At 41.2% G+C, this 20,263-nt stretch overlaps 1 protein-coding gene across 1 annotated transcript in view; it reads left to right on the forward strand.

Annotated features, from left to right (window-relative positions):
- LOC133346429 (immunoglobulin superfamily DCC subclass member 4-like) overlaps positions 1–20,263 on the forward strand; it is a 346,604-nt gene that overhangs the window by 308,456 nt on the left and 17,885 nt on the right. Inside the window, exons 17-18 of the mRNA XM_061557994.1 lie at positions 11,634–11,762; positions 16,219–16,339. Coding sequence (XP_061413978.1) covers positions 11,634–11,762; positions 16,219–16,339 — 250 coding nt within the window. The remainder of the gene's footprint in view (positions 1–11,633; positions 11,763–16,218; positions 16,340–20,263) is intronic.

Consider the following 20,263-nt stretch of genomic DNA (forward strand, 5'->3'; position numbering starts at 1 on the left):
TGACTCCCATCACTGTGTCCATTCATTTGTAGAGTATCGCAGAGTATGAAATCAAAATTGGTTAACCAATTTTGATTTTATCGTATTGGTATCCCAAAAATAAAACACAATTCCAATTTGCCCATGTCAGATCGAAATCATCCTCTGTTGCTGTTCTGTGCTCATCTCTAAACATAATATAAATTACTCTTTGGGTCTTTTGGTAAAGTCACGTAGATAGAAAAATAGTAAAATAAAATAAGATCACGACGTTTCGATCGCATCACAAGCAATCGTCTTCAGGTGAAAAAATACAGCAGTTGGACTGCTGAGGCAGGAAGAAATATAGCGAAAGCTTGTGTTGCTATCGAAACGTCGTGATTTTTTCTTATTTTTTTTTTCTTATATCTACGTGAGTTTACCGAAAGACCCAAAGAGTATGAATTCCTGCAGTCACGAAAGCTTTAAGTCAAGATTTATAATATAAAGTAGTCTTTTCAGTCACATCTACATTTAAGTAGCATTCTGATTATTATTCTACAGTCTCCTTTTCCGTGGTATGGTGGTGGAGTGGTTCGTGCACTTCTCTATGAACCCGATGACCTGATTTAGCTTTCCGGCCATGGCTGACTTCAGTGGTGAGTGACATCTGACCTAGTCTGAGCCCCCATTCTTCACCAACCCATATGGACCCAAGTGGCCAGGTATGGTCAAACAATCTTCATGGTTGGCATGGTGTGAGGAGACGTTGATTCGGCAGAGGATTGACAAAGGCATGAACATTACTATTTTATTTTTTGGACGAAGCTTAGAACTCTGTATTTTAGAGCTGTCTACGAATATTACAATTGTGCATTTCATCCGTTCGAACGATTAAGTTATATGGTAATTACTTTATTTTTGTTCATAGCATTCTGAAACGAATGCTGTATCCAGAAGCATGGGACAGTCGTGTACACTAATTGTACAAGATCCTGGATCTGTAACTCATGAGCAACAAATGTCACCATCTTGAGTGAATAATTCTGCGAAGCACCTTGTCTGTTATTTTAGATCCCCATTTACCGCAAATTCCACACCAGGCACTGGTTTCAATAGACATGAACAAGTCGCTAACTGGGTACAGATGATAATTTGAACGATGAGAAATGTGGCCATTTATCAGCTGTAACCATAGCTCAAAAATGCTATCATATACGCATCACGTGTCAACCATTGCAATATTGCTCACATGGCAATAAAAGCATGAATGTTTCACACAAACAATTTACCAGGCAAAGGTTGAACACACATTTGTTGTGTGGTCTTACCGGCTGGAAGAGATAAATAAGATGTGTCAAAGTTGGTGTCACCAGCATGCTGATGGTGACGGTAGACGTGATGGTTACATTCCTGTAATTTCTTGGATGGGCTTGTCAGTTTCAATGCAGTTTTCTACTAATGGCCCTTTCAAACTATTGTGATGCTCCAAGTCAATACTATAAAGACCCGTTGGGATGGCGACCTGACCATTAGCCACCTTTTAGCCCTAAAAGCCACAGAATTGCCTGCTTGTTCTAAATGCCCAGAGCTTTGTGAGTGCCACAGCACCGCAACCAATAAAATTAAGTTGTTACGGCCATGGCTGTGTGTGACAGTGAATGTATATATATGTATATAAGACACTTCACTAAGTTACATTTTAATTGGTTGTGTTACATAGATTTTATGTCAATATGCATTAAAGGGAAACAAATGAATATTGCTGTAAGAGACACGAGGCCACTGGTTAATAGTTTTCCATTAAAATGACACACGATATTTAGAAAAAAATATTTGGATTCTAGACAAATCACATCCATTTAGAAATCCTCAATAAACATCATTAGATGCTACTTGGTAGTTAATATTTTATATCAGTATTGCTGTTTTTACCCACTGTTTCTTTTATTCTGTGTTAGCAATGCTTTTTACAGATGGCCAAACATGAAATGAACAAAGTTGACGTTTTGTTATTCAAAATATTCCAAACGTTATCACTCAAATTGCTTCCAGACACTTGCAACAGTCCATAAACTGAGGCCTGTAAACCGCATCCTATAAAAGTGTCATGGTAATTTTGTCTTCTCTTTTGTGAGCAGAACAACAATTGTAACCGACTCGTAACCTTGCATTCAATGAGGAGAACACATTGGAAGTCTTAAACAACCTTGTAAACAATTTTCCATCATTAAGGAACCGCCTCAAATGAGTACTGCACCAAGCTCCCTTCACACGAGGACAAACACAGTTAACCCGTGAAGTAACTGTAGCGCAATCACCAAAGATTTCTCGTGATCACATTTCTCTGTGCATAACTGCACATGCTTTTGCTAAACACTATTGCAGCCTTCACGCTAATTGTCAACAACAGCGGCCATGCTCTGTCCACTGCCGGATGAAGGCCTTCCCAAGTCGCTTGCCATGGATAATTATGTATGTTGAACTTCTTTCGCAACATGTGTAGCCAACCATGCTCATCGGAGTAATGAAAGATGTTTATGTGTTTATCTGGCATGCCCCTGTTAATTCGTGAATGATTATGATTCGGGAAATGAGAACCAAGAGATTTGAAAACCGAATGGATGAGAGCCCCTGCGTGTATGGCCGCATTCCTGTGTACACCCCTGCAGGGTTGTGGGAGCATGCAAGGTGCTGCTGAAGCGAACGGTATATAAATGGCTATTCATTCAACATTTTTCATTAAGTCATGTACTTGTCATAACAAACTTAACACAAAGGCAGTTCGAAAGAAATGAGCTTTAAATATCGGAAGGAAGAGCGTTCCAGATGGCCGCAGAGGTGTATCTGAAAACATGCTATGCAGTGACCGCCAATTGTTCGATGGCTAGCCCAAAGCCACAACAATCCGTCTAACTCCTGCACGTGAGGTCATCTCTCCGTCTCCACAGTGGCCGTCCACTTGGACATGTTTCCTCCATCATCGGTCTTGATCTTCGGCCAACGTTCCCTTCAAGTGATGCCTCTGATCCAAGCGCTCTTCCGTTTCTTAACACTCAATACAATGTTCACTTTTTAATGCCCAGTACAATGTTCTACTTTCTTTGCTTAGTTGTCCTTGTTGCAGATTATTTTGCTCATGTAGGTAATGTGCACTGAGTAAAAATGAACTTCTCTAGGCACATTGATATGATGCTTTTTGCTATGAAGCAACATTTCCCAACTCCAATCTGCTCTTAATTGCCTTATGGCATCGTTTTATCCCAGTCCTCCTTCAATAATTGCCCGAGGAATGCATAATCTAATGTGTTTTACAGTTGTGTCCCTCCAACAAACATTTATTTGTTTAGAAAATTTGTTCTACTTAAATTTTGTTTAAACAATTTTTTATCTTTAACCCACCTTTGCACTCTTTATTCAAATATTCAGTTATTACTTGTAATATATTTTCATTGGTTGTAATCATGACTTTTTCAACACCAAATCTGAGATTGTTAATAATATCCCAATTTCAGTGTATGCCTTTGTTTCTCCTCTAAGTAGTTTAAATAGAAGCAAGCATAGCACTATAAAATACATTGAAACTTGGGGGGAAAAGGTGAATATGCAAACACTGTATCTGAAACCCAGGAAATACATTATGTAGAAGTAGAGAGGTATGCAAATATGCCAAATAAAATATATAATACAGAGAACTCTGTAAAAAAACAGTAAAGAGAATGAGAAATAAATCAGAGAACACAACATAATGATGATTGAAGACATCATAGAAGGCAATGGGAGCATGGAAGCAGCAATGAGGAGATTGATGTTGTATCCCTTTGGGAGAAAGATAAAACCTTTGCACATAATAGGCAGACTCTTATACGTTTGTGAAATAATTGTATGCATATCTCTAAAGCATAAACAATCATATATCCCAGGAATCAAACCATTTTTTCAGGTGAAGAGAAGTCACACTGCAAGAAACAATCTTCACATAACGAAAACAGGAAAAGCTGCGGTACCAGATGGAATACCTATTAAACTATTAAATTAGTTTTTTCAATTTCATCAGGTAAGGCCCACTGAGCTATATAGATATTTTCAGAAGCGACCTGGCCACAAATGATAGCTTAACGAAGTGGCTTATCATGTGGAAATTTATAGCAGCTAAATACTATGAAAGCATGTTTCTAAATGTAGAGGGAAAAAACTGAGGACCCGGAGAAAAATTCACGAGACCACAGGGAGAACATGCAAACTCAAAATATACAGATATCAGGGTTGCAATCCAACCCACAACCTCCTGTATATCTGGTGAGGTAGTTAACATCTCGCCACCAGGGCACCTGTCGACATTATCAGAGAAGCGCCACCATCAGTTGGAGCCAAATTAGCCAAACGTGTTTACTTCACATCTACATAGAGTTGAAATGCCTCAACCATAGAATGAGGCCTCGATCAGTTTTCTTTTCAAAAAGGAAGACAACACTGACTTGAAGAACTCCATTCCCAATAACCCTCCGATTGCGTGTACACGAGGATCACTGGGAATAAAATAATGGAAAATTGAGAGTCTGGTCAACCACTTGAGCAAGCCGGATTTATGAAAAATGGTTTTCTATCCTCGCCCACGTGCATTCTTTTCATCAGATTTTGAGAAAGACAAATGATTGTCAAATACCATTATGGCTCGTGTTGGTTGACACTAAAAAGTAATTTGATTCGGGAAAATCGATAGAGTCATCTTAGCGCTCATGAACCAACACTTAATAACACATAATTATAAAATGGGTGGAATTTAAGTGGATGGAACAGCTCCGCTGAGATTTGCATGCAGTAGCAAAATACATCAGAAGAGGAATCAGGCATCTGTAAAAAAAACGCTTCAAAGCTCATCGGATTTCTCCAGTTTAAATCAAGATTCTGATTCACAGTGACATTATATGATGCAGTATGCAAATACTTTATTTAAACCGCACGCGACTAGATATCAACTGTAAAATTCTAATTGAGGCTACTACACTACAAATGACTGCAGCAACTGCAATTGTAATTAGCATCTGTGTCAATCCCAAGTGCAACTTAAGTGATATTAACAGCGTGGTCGATCTTTACAAACAAAAAACAAAATCTTCTGCTTAGGATGGAGCGTGCAGAGCGCAGCCTTGGGAAAATTTTCTGTGGGGAGATAATGTGTGGTCGGGACACTTTATTGGTTCTGGATGAGTGGCGTGGACGTTCAAAGACTGGGTTAGTGATATCACAATGTCAGCTGTGATTTGCTGTACTATTTATCTTGAACCTGCCAGGAGGCCATCTATCATCAAAACAGCCACTTGACATTTCCGAAGACAGTTTATTACGGCTAAATGTGCTGGGCGAGTGCTTTGGGATTTTCACTGTACTTCCAGACACAATTTAAATATTTAAGATATATATTATTGACGAATAAAAATATTGTATCTATTATTTGTTTTTTATGTAAAACTTTGTATTATTGTTTGAAAGTAATCGTGCAATGAAGCTTATTTGAAATTATTGGAAATGGAAAATATGTTAATAACAGTAATAATAATAAAATAATAACATCCCTTTATCGAAGCATTTCTTGATGAAATCTAACCCACGTTAGTCATGAAGGTTGCTTTATCATACTTCACCACATGTGTCAGTGCGGATTGGTAAAGGGGCTAGCTCGGGCTTGCAGGAATCAAACTCTGGTCAATGTGTTGAGAGTGTAGTGCGTGAACCACTGTGCACTACTCCCATTGAAATCATGTAAATGAAATACATTAAGTATATAATACGTAGAATATTTGTAAAAAAAACTCCGCACAATCAATACGTTCAAGATTTGTAATGCGCCGTATTCAGCAATGTGTTGAGATGGAATCGCAGAATGCACAGATAGAAATTAAAAACTAAATTAAACTGGACAGAAGAGAAAATACAACAACAATTATAGTCCGGTTTTAAAATCACCGATTGTAACGACTGAGCAGACTTCATTTGGCACACTGTCCCTGATCATTGGGGCTGCAGATGGAAAACTCCGTGTAGATCTCATACAGCAGCAGATCCATAGCAGATGAGCGTCGGTTTGCATTCAAAATCTTTGTCGTCTCTCGCTCATTCTCTCGCCTAGCGCCTCTTCACTGGAATCAACTGCCCTTGCGCGTCAAACAGTCAGCCCTCTCTCACTACCTTCCGCTCATCTCTTAAACCCCCACTTATTCTCTATTGCCCACCCTTCTTTATCCCCTTATTGTCCACCCTTCTTTATCCCCTTATTGTCCTCCACACACGTACTGACGCCGCCTTCCCTGTCCCCAACTCCCCATGGTCACCCATCACCAATCCACTCATCTCATTTCCATCTTCGTTTATTCCACGCATCGTCACCACCACCACCACATTTTACACATATATCCCATCCACTCATCTCGTTTCATCTCGCCAACCGTCTTGTACCATAGTTCGTTCACTGTACAGCGCCTTCGTTAAGGCGCTATGTAAATGTATGATTAGATAACGTTTCGTGATTGTACGTATGGGTGCTTGGCATCGCTGGTTGACCGGTTATCATTGCTATAAAAGCGAGTACTGCCACCTTGAACCGGACCTCTCTAACGCACTGCTAATCAGTGCAGCTCCTTCACAAGGTTTGTCGAACTCGCGAGAGGTGGGGGTCAGGCAAACGACGCTGTTTTGGAGACACTGGAGACATTTTCTAAGGCGATCGTTTACTCCGAACGGCAGAGATTTGCCGTTAGTCAACGTGTTCGGCAACTCGACTACATGCGATCGTACATGTGACATCCTTGTCCGTGCAATGTCTTACGTGACAATGCAGTATAGGCCACATAACAGTAATAGTTCGCTTATATGTTCATACGATTATGATGTAAAACAAAAGCTGTATATCTCTTCCTTATGTGGCCTCTCGTTCCCAGCAGATTGTTTCTTCATTCAGGGCAGACATATGGGTATAATGCACACATTGGGCTTTTTCCATATGGCATGAGACAATTACACAATTTTATGGTATTCTCACTGGAAGAGGTGTTGCTTTATAAATGGCTATGAACAAATATAATGATAAAATTTTCATTTGTATTGAATGCACACACAGATAAATTAATGTCACCGAGAGGTTACAGAATTTTACTCTTACTAAGCATGAACGAAACTTTATTTGTAGTTCAGAAGAAGTATTGGAAACGAGAATACATTATTTGGTTCAAATAAGAGGCAATCACATCTGTAGTGTAAAAACTACTGCCATAAGCCTCACTAGGTAAGCTGAACCTCACGAGTTTGAGTTATGGCCAGGCACATTTTATTTTATGAAAAAATAAAAAAGTAACAAAGTAAATATTGCGTTTGCTTTTCATTTGTGTGTGTTATTTAATCACACAAGCCTCACTTTTCCAATCTTCAGTTCCCATAACAGGCACCTTGACATTGGGCTGTGGGAAAAAATTAAGATCATGTCCGTGTCGATATTGAAGATCTATATTAAAAAGGTAAAGGTACAGGCTTGCAATTGTTGGCTCACATCACTGCTGCCAGAAGGGTCTGCACTCAAAGGAACTATAAAGAGCCCCTCTATTTAATTGTTTTGGCCTGTGTGTTCTCTGTGCTGGCCAGATGTGTTGGAGGAGGTGGGAAGGCCCACACTTGACCTCACCACAAGCAACCTGCTAATTGACTATACGATGTAACCTTTTATACCGCTGGGTTCACAGCAGCGGGAGGATTTAACAAACTTGCCTCTTGTTGTTGTTTCACTTGCTGTGTCGCGGGATCAAACTAGCAGCCTCTGGATTACGAGTTCGTTTTGCGAACTGCCAGTATCACTGAAAGTGTATACAGTAATCCCTCGCTACTTCGCGGTTCAAGTTTCGCGGCCTCAGTGCATCGCGGATTTTTTGAACTGATTTAAAGGCCTCATTATACCTGTGCAGTAACACCATCATCATCATCATTCATCATCACATTCATCGAACTGCACAGGTCTGTCATCGTCGTCATTGTCATCGTCATTGTCATCGTCGTCGTCGTCATTACTGGAGTCAAGTCTCAAAATTCTACTGTCATTGGTGAGTGTAGAACACCATAATACGTATCGTATGAGAGAGAGAGAGTGAATGTATAATATTAAGGTTTTATAATTAAATAGATTTATGTAAAAAATATATATATAAAGTATAAATATACATATTTTAAACATTCTGGTACCCACACACACATATACGGAAATTCCTAGGGGGCCAATCCTACTTCGCGGATCTTCACCTATCGTGAGGGGTTCCGGTCCCCATTAACCGCGATAAACGAGGGATCACTGTATTCTATTATCATCAACAATAGTAAACCCACTAATGAATAAAGACCTCCCCAAGCCACCACCATCTCTCGTGATCTCACGATGCAACAATAAACACAGCCACCTGCCCATTCACTGATTCATTACCCCATGCCCTTGCTGGTCATTGTCACGGACATATTCCATTCCTTCTTGACCATAATTTGCCATCCCTGTTCGCGTGATATCTTGCCCAAGCCCAATGACTTTTCTTCAAAGTTTGGATTATATAATTGACCTCTGTAAATTTCTCTGATTCACGCGTGCCTCTGTTTCTCAATGCAGTTTCAAGCATGCATCTCTCCATTCTTCTTTGCGTACATTTTAGCTATTGTTCCATATGTTTCATTCATGACAATGTTTCTGAATCATACGTTAGGTATATTCCTTCCGAAATTAGAAAGCCACTGGGACGATGCACTTTTAAATCGAGATCGAACACGAATGTCTTTACAGTTGCTTTTTGTGTTTAGTTTGTTGACCTTCCCTCGCACCTCCAATTGGCACGGTTGGCTACGCACTGTACAAAAGAAGCTCAACATACATACATACGTCATAGCAGATAGTACACGGTCTTTAAAAACTTTATTTTGTTCAGACACACTGGTATGTTTATTTTCAACTTCAGCATTCCAAGAGCACCCTGAAATGCTCACGTCCAAAATCTTGACTTAAAGCTTTCGTGACTGCAGGAATTCATATGCTTTGGGTCTTTTGGTAAAGCCACGTAGATAGGTTCAAAGAAAATAACAAAAATAACTTTTGTTTATCTTCTTTGAACCTTTCTACGTGACTTTACCGAAAGACCCAACGAATATGCTCCCGTCCACCTTTTCATCTAATCTTTATTGCTCCTGGTCACCTTTTAAGAACCGTGCCAAGTACACTCACTCTGTGCCGTGTTTTACAGTTGGGTCCCTCTGAAAGATGTATACAATTATTTAGCGAACTTCTGTTTTCCTCTTTGTATCTCGAGTCAAACTGCTCAGCCTTCATTTAATTAAGTTATTTTGTCATTTCCCGCAGCGTATTACATAAAAATCACAGCCAAAGCAGGCGATCTGATGACCTGCCAAGTAAATACGGTAAAACCCTTAATAGTGAAGTCATGGCTAGCCGGATTACACATGAAGCCAGATCGAGGTCGATAATTACATAATAATTCAATGCAACCGTCCCGCGCCACAGTAATGCACACACATGCAGTATTTTTCATGCCATCCCGTAGCTCTGTACACCTCCATGTAGCCCTATCTAGTGCCCAGTGTTTAAGTTTGGCTCCAACAGATGAACACTACGCAATCAGTGGGCAATTGAATAGAACCCTCCTTGAAAAGTCCACCGCCAGGTTTCAACAGGGGGCAGGGCAACGTTGTTTCATTCTCCCTCATACGAGAGAAATATGATTTCAATCCACTCACAATTGCTCTTGCACAGCGATGGGAGCGATACTCCAGCTTGTCTCTTTCTCAGGAACCTCCGATTCGCACGTTTGGCTATGTCCGGTACGAAAGAACTTAAACGTACATACACGCGTACAGGAACGAGCCGTATAGACCGTACGCCAGAGGTCACAACCGGGTACCCGATACCCGTACCCTACCCGATACTCGGCTACCCGTACCCAGCCGGGTACGGGTACGGGCAGCCATTTGCGACCCTGGTACGGCCGGGTATGGGTACGGGTAGGCCGTGAGTCACTGGTAAGTAACCGTTTGTCACTCATTTCGGGTAGGGTACGGGTAGGGAACGGGTACCCGTACTCGGCCGGGTACGGGTACGGGTACCCATTTGCGACCCTGGTGCGGTCGGGTACGGGTACGGGTAAGGAATCAAAACCCGTTTGCGACCTCTGCCCTACGCTGGGTTTGTCTCGTGACTTCTGACGAGGGACCATTCACTACTTCACGTGGCCTCAAAGTGTACCTAGGTTGGAACAAAAGCCATGCGTATCTGTGTGAGTGTGTGCATGTTATACACACGCACAGAGTTTAAAAAAATACATTATACCTACACGATATAACTGGGAAAAAAACTTTTTTATGAATCATAGATATACGTGAGGTATGCAATTTTGACAATATGTTGAAAGGAAAAAGTCTTTAGGTAGAAGTAAATAGGAAAATCTTGAGCCACAGGAGCAGGGAGTCGGTGGCACGGATGGCTGGAAGGGAATTCGAGACCACGGGGGCGGCACCAGAACGAGTGACGTCCCATTGGACGCAGATTGTTGACAGGTCTTTTGAAATAAGGTGCCGGAGCGGGGACCAGGTGAAGGCAATTAGAGAGAGATGAAAGGGCAGAGAAAGGTTGGGCAAGTCTGTGGGTTGTTGTGTTAATAATACCAATTATTCACAGACTTTTTGTCAAGTCACTAATTGGTTGAAGGCCTTCCCACGCCGTATGAGCCACGGGGATTGCTTGAATAATCATCACCATGCCGATCAGTGTGGGTTGGTGAAGGGTGTCCAGGACATGTTCAGATCTCATTCGCCACTGATATTGGCTGTGGCTTGGAAATTATCTCAAATCACCGGATTCGTAGTTTCGTGCACTTGCCACTGCACTGTTCCTACACCCGTGCAATAGATTATACGTTCCCTTTTCTGCCTGACAGGTTACTTTGCAACTCTTCCAGTTGTAAAACTCGGTCAGTGTGACTTCATATCTCATCCCTAATGTATTATGAATATCGATCGCACAGCCAAAACACAGTGTTAATACAATTGAGAGTGCATTTAGTGCATTATCCAGTAACAATGGGGATCATTCAACTTCATGAACATATTCTAAAACGGATACAATTGACACTTTACCCATAACTATTCCCTTACAGAAAGCGTTGTTTAAGCTGATCACAATTTCTTCACAAATCAAATGGTTTGTATGCTTGCTGGAGTGTTGATAATGTTGAATAAACTGTTGATCTGTTAAGCATTAGCAGATGCGTCTTTTTGTGGGCCTTTGCGACTTCATAAGACCTTAAAGCACACATAGTCTAATCCTGATAATACTGTAGAGATATCCCTACCAAGTTGTAACAAATCATGGTTAGCATTGTGTCTGTATATATTGTGCCCAATCCAATACATAGCTGTACGTGTATGATTTGGCAATTGTTTATTAAAAATGACACTTTCTGCAAATGTACAAATTCGGGCAGTTAACGGTGGGTAAAATAAAATAATTCGTTATTTCTTTCTTTTTTACCATTCCTTATGTGGACAGACACCATAAATCAAGCCGTATATGATTTGCTCCCTGATGCCGCAATGCTGCCGAGTCTGCAGACCCACGCTGTGTCTTCTGCCTTTGCATGCAGGGAGCATTCTGAGGGCGGAGGTGAAGGGGCTGCAGGGCTCAACGCGTTACTTCTTCAGGCTTGGCGCACGAACCGTCGTGGGGGGCGGGCCATACTCGCCCGTGCAGGAGGTGAACACTCCCTCCACGGGTGAGTCGGCCGTCTGCACGCACAATGTGACGCACCGTGCTCAAGGCTGTCACATTTCTGGGAGGCTCCAACCGACACTCACGTTGAACTAACTTTAGAACTGTCAGCCCCACCTACTTTTATGTTAACCACGTCCACAAAGCCACTAGCTCCGCCTGCACAGAAAGCAGACTCGCTCTTTCTCAAGTTGGCCGCACAATTATGCTCATTGGCCCCGCACACTTCTCTGCCAACCCCTCCCAGTACCCGGGTACCCCCCCCCCCCACCACGCCTACCACCCCACCCCCTTTCCCAGTATCATGGGTTGAACAAGAGGCCAGAAAATTTTGAAGTGGGAGGTGTCCTTCATTGGCCGCCCATGTTCCCAAAGCTCCTCCCTGCAGTTTCATGAGCCCGGCCTGCACACAGGGACGTGCAAACAACGCACATGCATTTCAGCGGGTTGCACTGTGTGGTGTGCGTGTGTGCCAGGCCCACATTTTCAAAAGTGTATCTGGCTCAATTTTCACAAAAAGCTTCAGGACACTGAGACATCCTTTCTGAAACCCAGACTGTCTGGGGGAAAGCAGGAGGTTTGGTAACCTTAACCATCTCACCTGAAGACTGGCCGCTTGTGTTGCGACCGAAACGTCGTGTTTTCTTTTACTATTTTTTCTATCCACGTGACTTTACCGAAAGAACCAGAGAGCATGGATTCCTGCGGTCACGAAAGCTTCAAATCAAGACTTAACCGTCACTTCACCACTACCGAAGATATGAATAAGCTTTGGTTCTCTACTGCTAAGAGTTTATTTCGGAGTGCGATTACAAGTTTATATGTACTCACCACCTCTGATAAGCGCTGTTGGCTATGTACGGTGCGAAAGAAGTTAAACATATATAGAAAGATTTATTTATCAACAACACTGCTTCATAGTGGTGTATTGATTCACCACAACCCTCTACACTGGTGATTCGATTAATTATTGTGAGTCTGGTCTTCGATTCAATATTAAGAATGGACTCTTCTTTGTTTTACTTTTCAAATATTGTTTTTTTTTATTATATTACAATAAAAAGGTGGACCAGAGACATTCATAGCCATGCTGCTCCCGGATAAGTAGCAGTGAAATCCAGAAGAAGTGTTTCCACACCACGTGTGGCAATGGATGAATCATATTTACACCCTTTGTATTGAGAAACTCGAGGTTAGATTATTTGATGGACACATCATGGATAACTTACGTGAGGAAAATTGTGAGTGGGCTTCTGTGAGCAAAGTGACGATCTCAGTTGCGTGGCATGTAGAAGAAATCACCGTGGTGATTTAGAACATATAAGCACCGTGATAACAGTGCAATTCCTATATATGTATCAAAGTAATTTTCTGGACAAATCAGCATTTAGGCAATGTTCATATCCTGTTTACATCTCTGAGTCAGTGTTCGGAAATTCTACATTCATATGGTGGGGTCGAGTCTATACATAGAACAACCACTGCTAACTTCCCCACGAAGTATATCTATTTTATCGACCCTGGAGGAATGATGGGCTGAGTCAACCCCCAATCGGAATTTGTACTCACAACTTTTAAATTGTCAGCCACTCGCTCTACCGCTGAGCCACCTGGCCAGGTTATCAAAGAATAGGAGTGGAAATTTGAGACGTGCCATGCTGTTTGACCAGGACAACACGAGATCACACGTCTCCAGTTTCAGTAGCAACCATTCATGATGCCACAATTTAATTGGTCAGTCACCACCCCACGTTTCCACAGTTCGAAATAGAAAAGAAAAATGACTCGCGGAGAAATCAGTTTTCTACCGAAATTGATGGGATATGTTCCGTGAACCATTGGTAAAGATTAAAGTGTTGGGACGTCAATACACCCAGAACATTGCAGGTTCAAAAGGAATACAGTATGTAGAAAATTGCACCTTCCATTTTAACAGTCATTCATTGCCTTCTGTCACGCCACAGACTTTTCAATCACTCCTAATCTGAATTGCTTTTGGAACACATTTAATGCCAGTCTTGAGACATAGGGTTGTTTATTGATCTTTCAAAAAAGTCAAGTCAAAGTGATGTTTTTGATCATTTGAGGATTGAGGAAGTGTCTTGGTTTACAGCCCTAAGCCAGTTGTCAAATTCCATATTCCTACGACAGGGGGAAGTTAATTCATGACCACCCATGTTGTCTTCCCCACAGTGTAATACTAATTTTATTGACCCCAGAGGGATGATAGGCTGGGTCAACCCCTCACCAAGTCGTTTAACTCGCAATCTACCGATTGTGAGCCACTCGCTCTGCTGCTGAGCCACCTGGTCGGTTTATAGTTGTTCACGCCGAATGCTCAATAAGTCACTGCAGACTTTTGGATGTCTCAAGTTTAGAGCTGGGCAATGCGAGGGTTGTCAACAGGCGGCATGAAACTGACGAGTTGCATGATACCAGCGTGTGGGTGCGGTATAAATGGTACCATGTATTTATAAATGTGTGATGTGTGTCTGTATCAGCGGTAGTGTAATTTATGTTGTTAAACACACGTTCAAATGGTAGATGGAGGAGTGGTAACAACGCGTGCTTCAAAGCAGGAAGTCGCTGTGTTTGATTCCCGACTCAGGCGACTTTCTGTGTGGTGTTTTTAGTATGTTCTCGCTGATCTGCAGGGAATTCCTGCGGGATCTAAGGTTTGTTGATAAAAGCAGGAAAAACACGCGAAATGTAACTGGTATTGGCCAAACATTCCAATACTGAACAATTACCTGCGAATTACTCAATTGGAATTACACATCGCAACATTACCCATGACAGCGAACAGTCGGTAGGACCATCCTGAACAAGAGTACCAAGACGGAGTGAGGCTTTCCTGGGTAAACAAACGTAATGAATAATAAAATAATGAATGCATGAAACACACAGCGTGTCCATAAATGCATTGGTCATGATTAAATCATCACAGTGAGTCTGGAATTCGAACGAGGACAATGGGAACTGCACGCACAAGCAGTTTATTACGTGAATATTTTATTCCACGAGTTTCATCCCTCCGAACCTCTCCGTATGCGCCATCGTGTTGGCAACACACATCAAGTGAAGATTTATGAGGAGTGGTAGTGTACTTAGCCTCAAATGAGTTCCTTGTGTGGTGTGTGAAATATCGCCACTAGAGAGACAAAGGCGGCCGGACGTGGTGCTGGCAAACCACCCCCTCGTGTGCCCGTTCCGGCCTTCATGAGTGCTCGTTAACATCACGTGCCCCAACAGTCTGTTAAGGCTATACGTGGCATATTTGTCTTTGTCTTTGTCATCATAAGTACATTTGCACACTCGAGTATGCTGGGCACACCTCAGGGCTTGAACCAGCCTCACCCAGGGCTGGGATTTATTTGCTGCCATCACAACGTCACATGGCAGTAACTTCGCGCAGCAACTTCTGTTTCAGGAATCAGAGCTCTGCACAGCAGAAGCATGTGCGCCACGTATTCCGTGGTGTGAAAGACGTTGAAAACCGCTGGATAAAACCAGAACAATGTTCTTGATGTAAAGTTGTCAATGTAAACTTTTTTTTTTCGGCCGCAATTTTCTTTCGATACAAAAAACAACCCCTATCCTTATTCGTCTGGTCGTCAAGGGAAATAATGTGGATGATTTAAACGCTTAAACGTACGTTGTCTAAAACTACGTTGATTAACTTACCCTCAGTAAATCGTAGCCCCATTTTCATTCTGCGACTGGGCGAAGGCCTCGCTGGACCGTGTCAGTCAGTGGAGTTTGTTTTCTGGTTAGGGGAATTTTTTGAAGAGGAAGATTTTCCTCTTTTCCACTGATATTAGTTGTGGGTTGGAATTTGATGCATAGTGCAATGTGCTAACCACTCTCACAAAAATGTAAAGTGCACCTTAAAATGCTGTAGAGCATGCTGCTGCAATACATATTGGTTTGTTGCACGCAGACTGGCTTTTAAAGCATTTGTAGTCAACACGAATTAGTGGGCCACAATACACATGCGGGTAAAACATTCTGCACATATAAATATTGTACAAAACAACTGCTCGTCAAACCAAATCAACGTTTGTATCCGTGCACTTCTTATAGTGCAAGGCTATCACGAAGGCTGCTACGTGGTTTGACCCAGTTGGGCAGTTTGCGAGAAATGTTCAAATTTGACAAATTTGGAGCGTGACGCCCACACACGTGGCTAACCTTTTCTTCGATGAACATCACATGAGCCTTAACGTCCACTGTGAAGCAGATGGCATGCATATTCATATTATTTCATACACCCCTCAGTATTAACCAGGGCGGCCGCTGGGCTTAAACCACGAACCTGTGCAAACAAGCGACACACGAGCTCCTCCATGTCAGCACCCCCACAAACCTCACTGGAAAAAAAAAACACACAAATCACCAAACACTACAAAAGACGTTTGATTCTCGCTTTTAATCATCGACGCATGCGGCTTGTTTCACAGGCATCTTCTCAAGCACCAGCTTGCACCTGTTGGTGGGCGTGATGGCTGGCGTGTGTGTGACACTGGGCGCCTCCGTTGTCTGTGGCATACGCCTTCTCCACCATCACAAAGCACGGCAAAGGTACCTCCAGGGCTGCCGCTCTTAAGCAGGAATGCTGTGAAAATATTACATGCTCCGTTGTACTCAATAAATCAATGTTCTATAACGAGATGAAACACATCTTCTGTGGGTTTTTCGGTAAAGGCACGTAGATAGAACAATAAAATAATGAAAGAAATCACGAGGTTTCGATCGCAACACAAGCAATCGTCATCAAGGTTGTGTTGCGATCGAAACGTCGTGATTTTTTGTATTATTTTCTTGTTCTATCTACGTGACTTTACCGAAAGACCCAACGAATGTGAATTCCTGCAGTCACGAAAGCTTTAAGTCGAGATGAAACACACTGATATTTCTTGATGCTTTTGGAAGGAAATATAAATTTGGTTCCACTATATTTGTTCTGAAATGTTAAATGTACTGCCTGATTTAAACGCTTACATGGAATGGCTTGATCGTTTAAATGACATTATAGTCATTAATGCCTACTTTACAGTAGCCAGCATTCAAAGGTAATTCCCCCACACAAATGACAAGGAAGTTATGGTAGAAATCTCACCATTGTCTTAAAGCATACTGTTCAACCAATGAAAATCCCAAACCACTGATAGATAATGTTAAATGTTTTCGACGTTGATTTACTGCGGTACAAATAGGACTCGACTATTACGCTTTTACTGTGATAGTTAAATGAGGCTTCTGTTATTTATAAAAAAAAAAACACCGGTTTGACTTGTACGATATTCATGTGCTGAGCGCGTATTACAGTAAACCATTACTTAAGCGTAATTTAATCAACCATACACATGATGAACTGGTTAATTTATTTTTAAACGTCGGGATTAAGTTGTACTTACATTTTTTGTAATTGATGCCGAATCATCCCCCGCCCTCAGCCCGTTTGTTCCTGGACCTTTCCCCACCATCCTCCTCCCCCTTACTTCACCGCTGATCTAATTGATTTTTTTATAAGGTTGATAAACTACCAAAATTGCTTGTTTGTAACAAAGGTTTGTTCGCTTAATGAGGTTCAATTTGCAGTGTACTGATTTTGATTTGTAATTACCATACCTTTGTAGAAATAAATAGGTTAAAGCACAATTGAGAATGAATTACTTGAAGAACAACAACTTATAGTATCAATATTAGCAACACACCTTACAAATAGCATAGTTACCCGTGCATTACAAATGTAAATGTGCCATATACATCACACCAGATATATTAGGGCGAGCCACCATGAATTACTCTTAACGCAGGCAATTACTTGACTGTCACTCATGTATGTGTGTTGAACTTCTTTCACACCATACAGAGCCAACCGTGCTAATCGGAGGTGGATAAGAAATATTTTAAAACTTGCTTGCAATCAATCATACTTTCAAAGCCAACATCTTAATTGTTTTCCCTAATATGTTTGACTTTTCCAGTTTTATTAAATTTGTACTTTTGACATCATGCTATGCAACAATGTTTCCATTTGTATTATTTGGGTCTTTCGGTAAAGTCACGTAGATAGGTTCCACCTGATGACGGCCGCTTATGTTGCGTAGTTTTTTGTTTATCTTATTTTTTGAACCTATCTACGTGACTTTACAGAAAGACCCAAAATAATATGAATTCCTGCAGTCACGAAAGCTTTAAGCCAATTATTCTTTGGTTCTTTCGGTAAAGTCACGTATAAAGATAAAATAATAAAATAATATTATTTTATCTTTAAACGTGACTTTACCGAAAGAACCAAAGAATAATTCCTGCAGTCACGAAAGCTCCAAAATTAGGATTCTTTAAGCCAATGTTTCCATTCATCACTCTCACAGAGCAGTGCATCACCCTTTGTGTTACAACATCGCCCAGCATAGGAGATAACACAGATATTCTTTTGAGAGCAGAGAGCCCTTCAAGTGACCTTTTTTATCCACACGTTAGAGGGTGCATGTTCCCACATGCCCTGCTAAAGTGAAATGTTAATCGGATGGCAGTCAAACCAATACGTTTTTTTTTATTTGCCAGAGCGGCAGTTTAGCTGGTATGTCAGTGAAAAATGCGACGGTTGTTGTGTGCATTCATTGGTGACCAGATTGGACTCGCTACACACGAGAATAGCATTTAGAATCACATGCACTTTCCCAGATTCAAGCTCAGGATATCAGTGGTGCTAATTCAAGACTCTGGTGACCTGTTTATTTTTCATTATTTAAAAATTTCCGACACAGATGGCACAAGAATACCGCTATGCACACCAGCCCGAGACTCTTCAGACTTAATCCACAAATTAAAGAGAGGTGAAGGGAGGGGGGGGGGGTTTGGCAAAATGTGGACCCAAAACACAGAGCCATTTCCTCCTCACTATGCGGAAACAGTCCTCTCTCATCAGAATAGTTCTGAAAATATGTGGAACAATTCCACACAGCACCAGCACACTGACACTTGGCAATATTCCCACACCTCTGCCCCTCACATACTGGGCACATCTGCTGAGCAAACATAAATCATATCATAATCTCATCATAAGTTTGCCATAATGTGTTTCGTGTAAAACTTTCCATCGAGGTACGTCCTGGCCAACTCGTGCATTGCACACCAATAATCTCTTTTACATACTACCGCACTGTGTTCTCTTTTTGCCGTGAACATCTTTGAGTCATACATTCTATGCCTGTCTGCAATTCTTCCAGATAAGCTTCGGTAAATTGAGTTTTAATAGAATTGTATCCGATTAGTCGTGACATCCACATATTGGTGATGTTGTCTCTTTAATTATTTCTGTCGTATTTCGTGTTACTTTTGAGGCCGCTTTATTTTACCACGTCCTACATCTTTTTAGTTTCATTTGGTTTCGGTTTTTTCTCGAGTGAAATGCTTTACGATACGTCTTATTGTATTTGTAGCTGACGTCTTTTTTACTTCATAGGATCTCAAGTGGTTCTAAACATAACGTGATGATTATTGATGTAACTTTAACTCAAGCAACAAACTTGCTGTGCTTGGATCATGTGTTGGAGAAAACAGACTCTCTTACAACTATTGGCATGACCATACACTAAACTATTCAAATTCTTTTTTTTTACCAGGTACGGCCAATTGAGCTATAAAGCTCTATTTCAGAAGCGACCTGGCCACAAATGATAGCTCAATTAAGTGGCTTATCACGTGGAAATGTATTGCTGCCAAATACTGTAAACACATGTTGATTCTAAATATAAAGTTTCATATTACATACAAATGTAAAACGAAACTTACTCGTTAAATTGATATCGATAAATTAATTATATGATCACATTCATTGTCTTTATGACAGGTATATACCGAAGCAATTGTACAAACATTGTGCATATTGACTCACAAACTCAAGTAACATATGCACACATGCATGCATGCACACACAGACAAATATGCTGCTGATGCATTGAGTTTAAATTATCACTACGGAGAGCATGCTGAAGATAGAAAAGAAAAACTACTGAAAGAAATATTTTAACCAAACTAAAAATATATATTTTAATTTTTACCAAGTAAGGCCCATTGAGCTTCATAGCTCCTGTTGAGAATTGACCTGGCCAGAAATGATAGCTCAACAAAGTGGCTTATCATGTGGAAATGTGTAGCAGCCAAATACTCTAAACGCATGTTCCTAAATGTGGAGGGAAAAGCCGGAGGACCTGGAGAAAAATCAACGCGACCACAGGGAGAACATGCAAACTTCAGATATACAGGCATCAGGGTTGAGATCAAACCCGTGACTTCCCGTATGTCAGACAAGGCATTTAATATCTCGCCACCGTGGCGCCCAATGATATTGGGAATAACTGAGCAAAGTTTGTTCTTCAAGCATACAAATGATTTCCATTATAAATATGAAGTAACTTCTATTCTGACATTTCACCTGTTGGAAACCCGCGTGGGGCTAGCACGGAATTGAGACGGAATTAACGATGATCAAAT

This window comes from Lethenteron reissneri, chromosome 24 (assembly GCF_015708825.2).
Source record: "Lethenteron reissneri isolate LAM-NWPU_2019-01 chromosome 24, ASM1570882v1, whole genome shotgun sequence".
NCBI lineage: Eukaryota > Metazoa > Chordata > Hyperoartia > Petromyzontiformes > Petromyzontidae > Lethenteron > Lethenteron reissneri.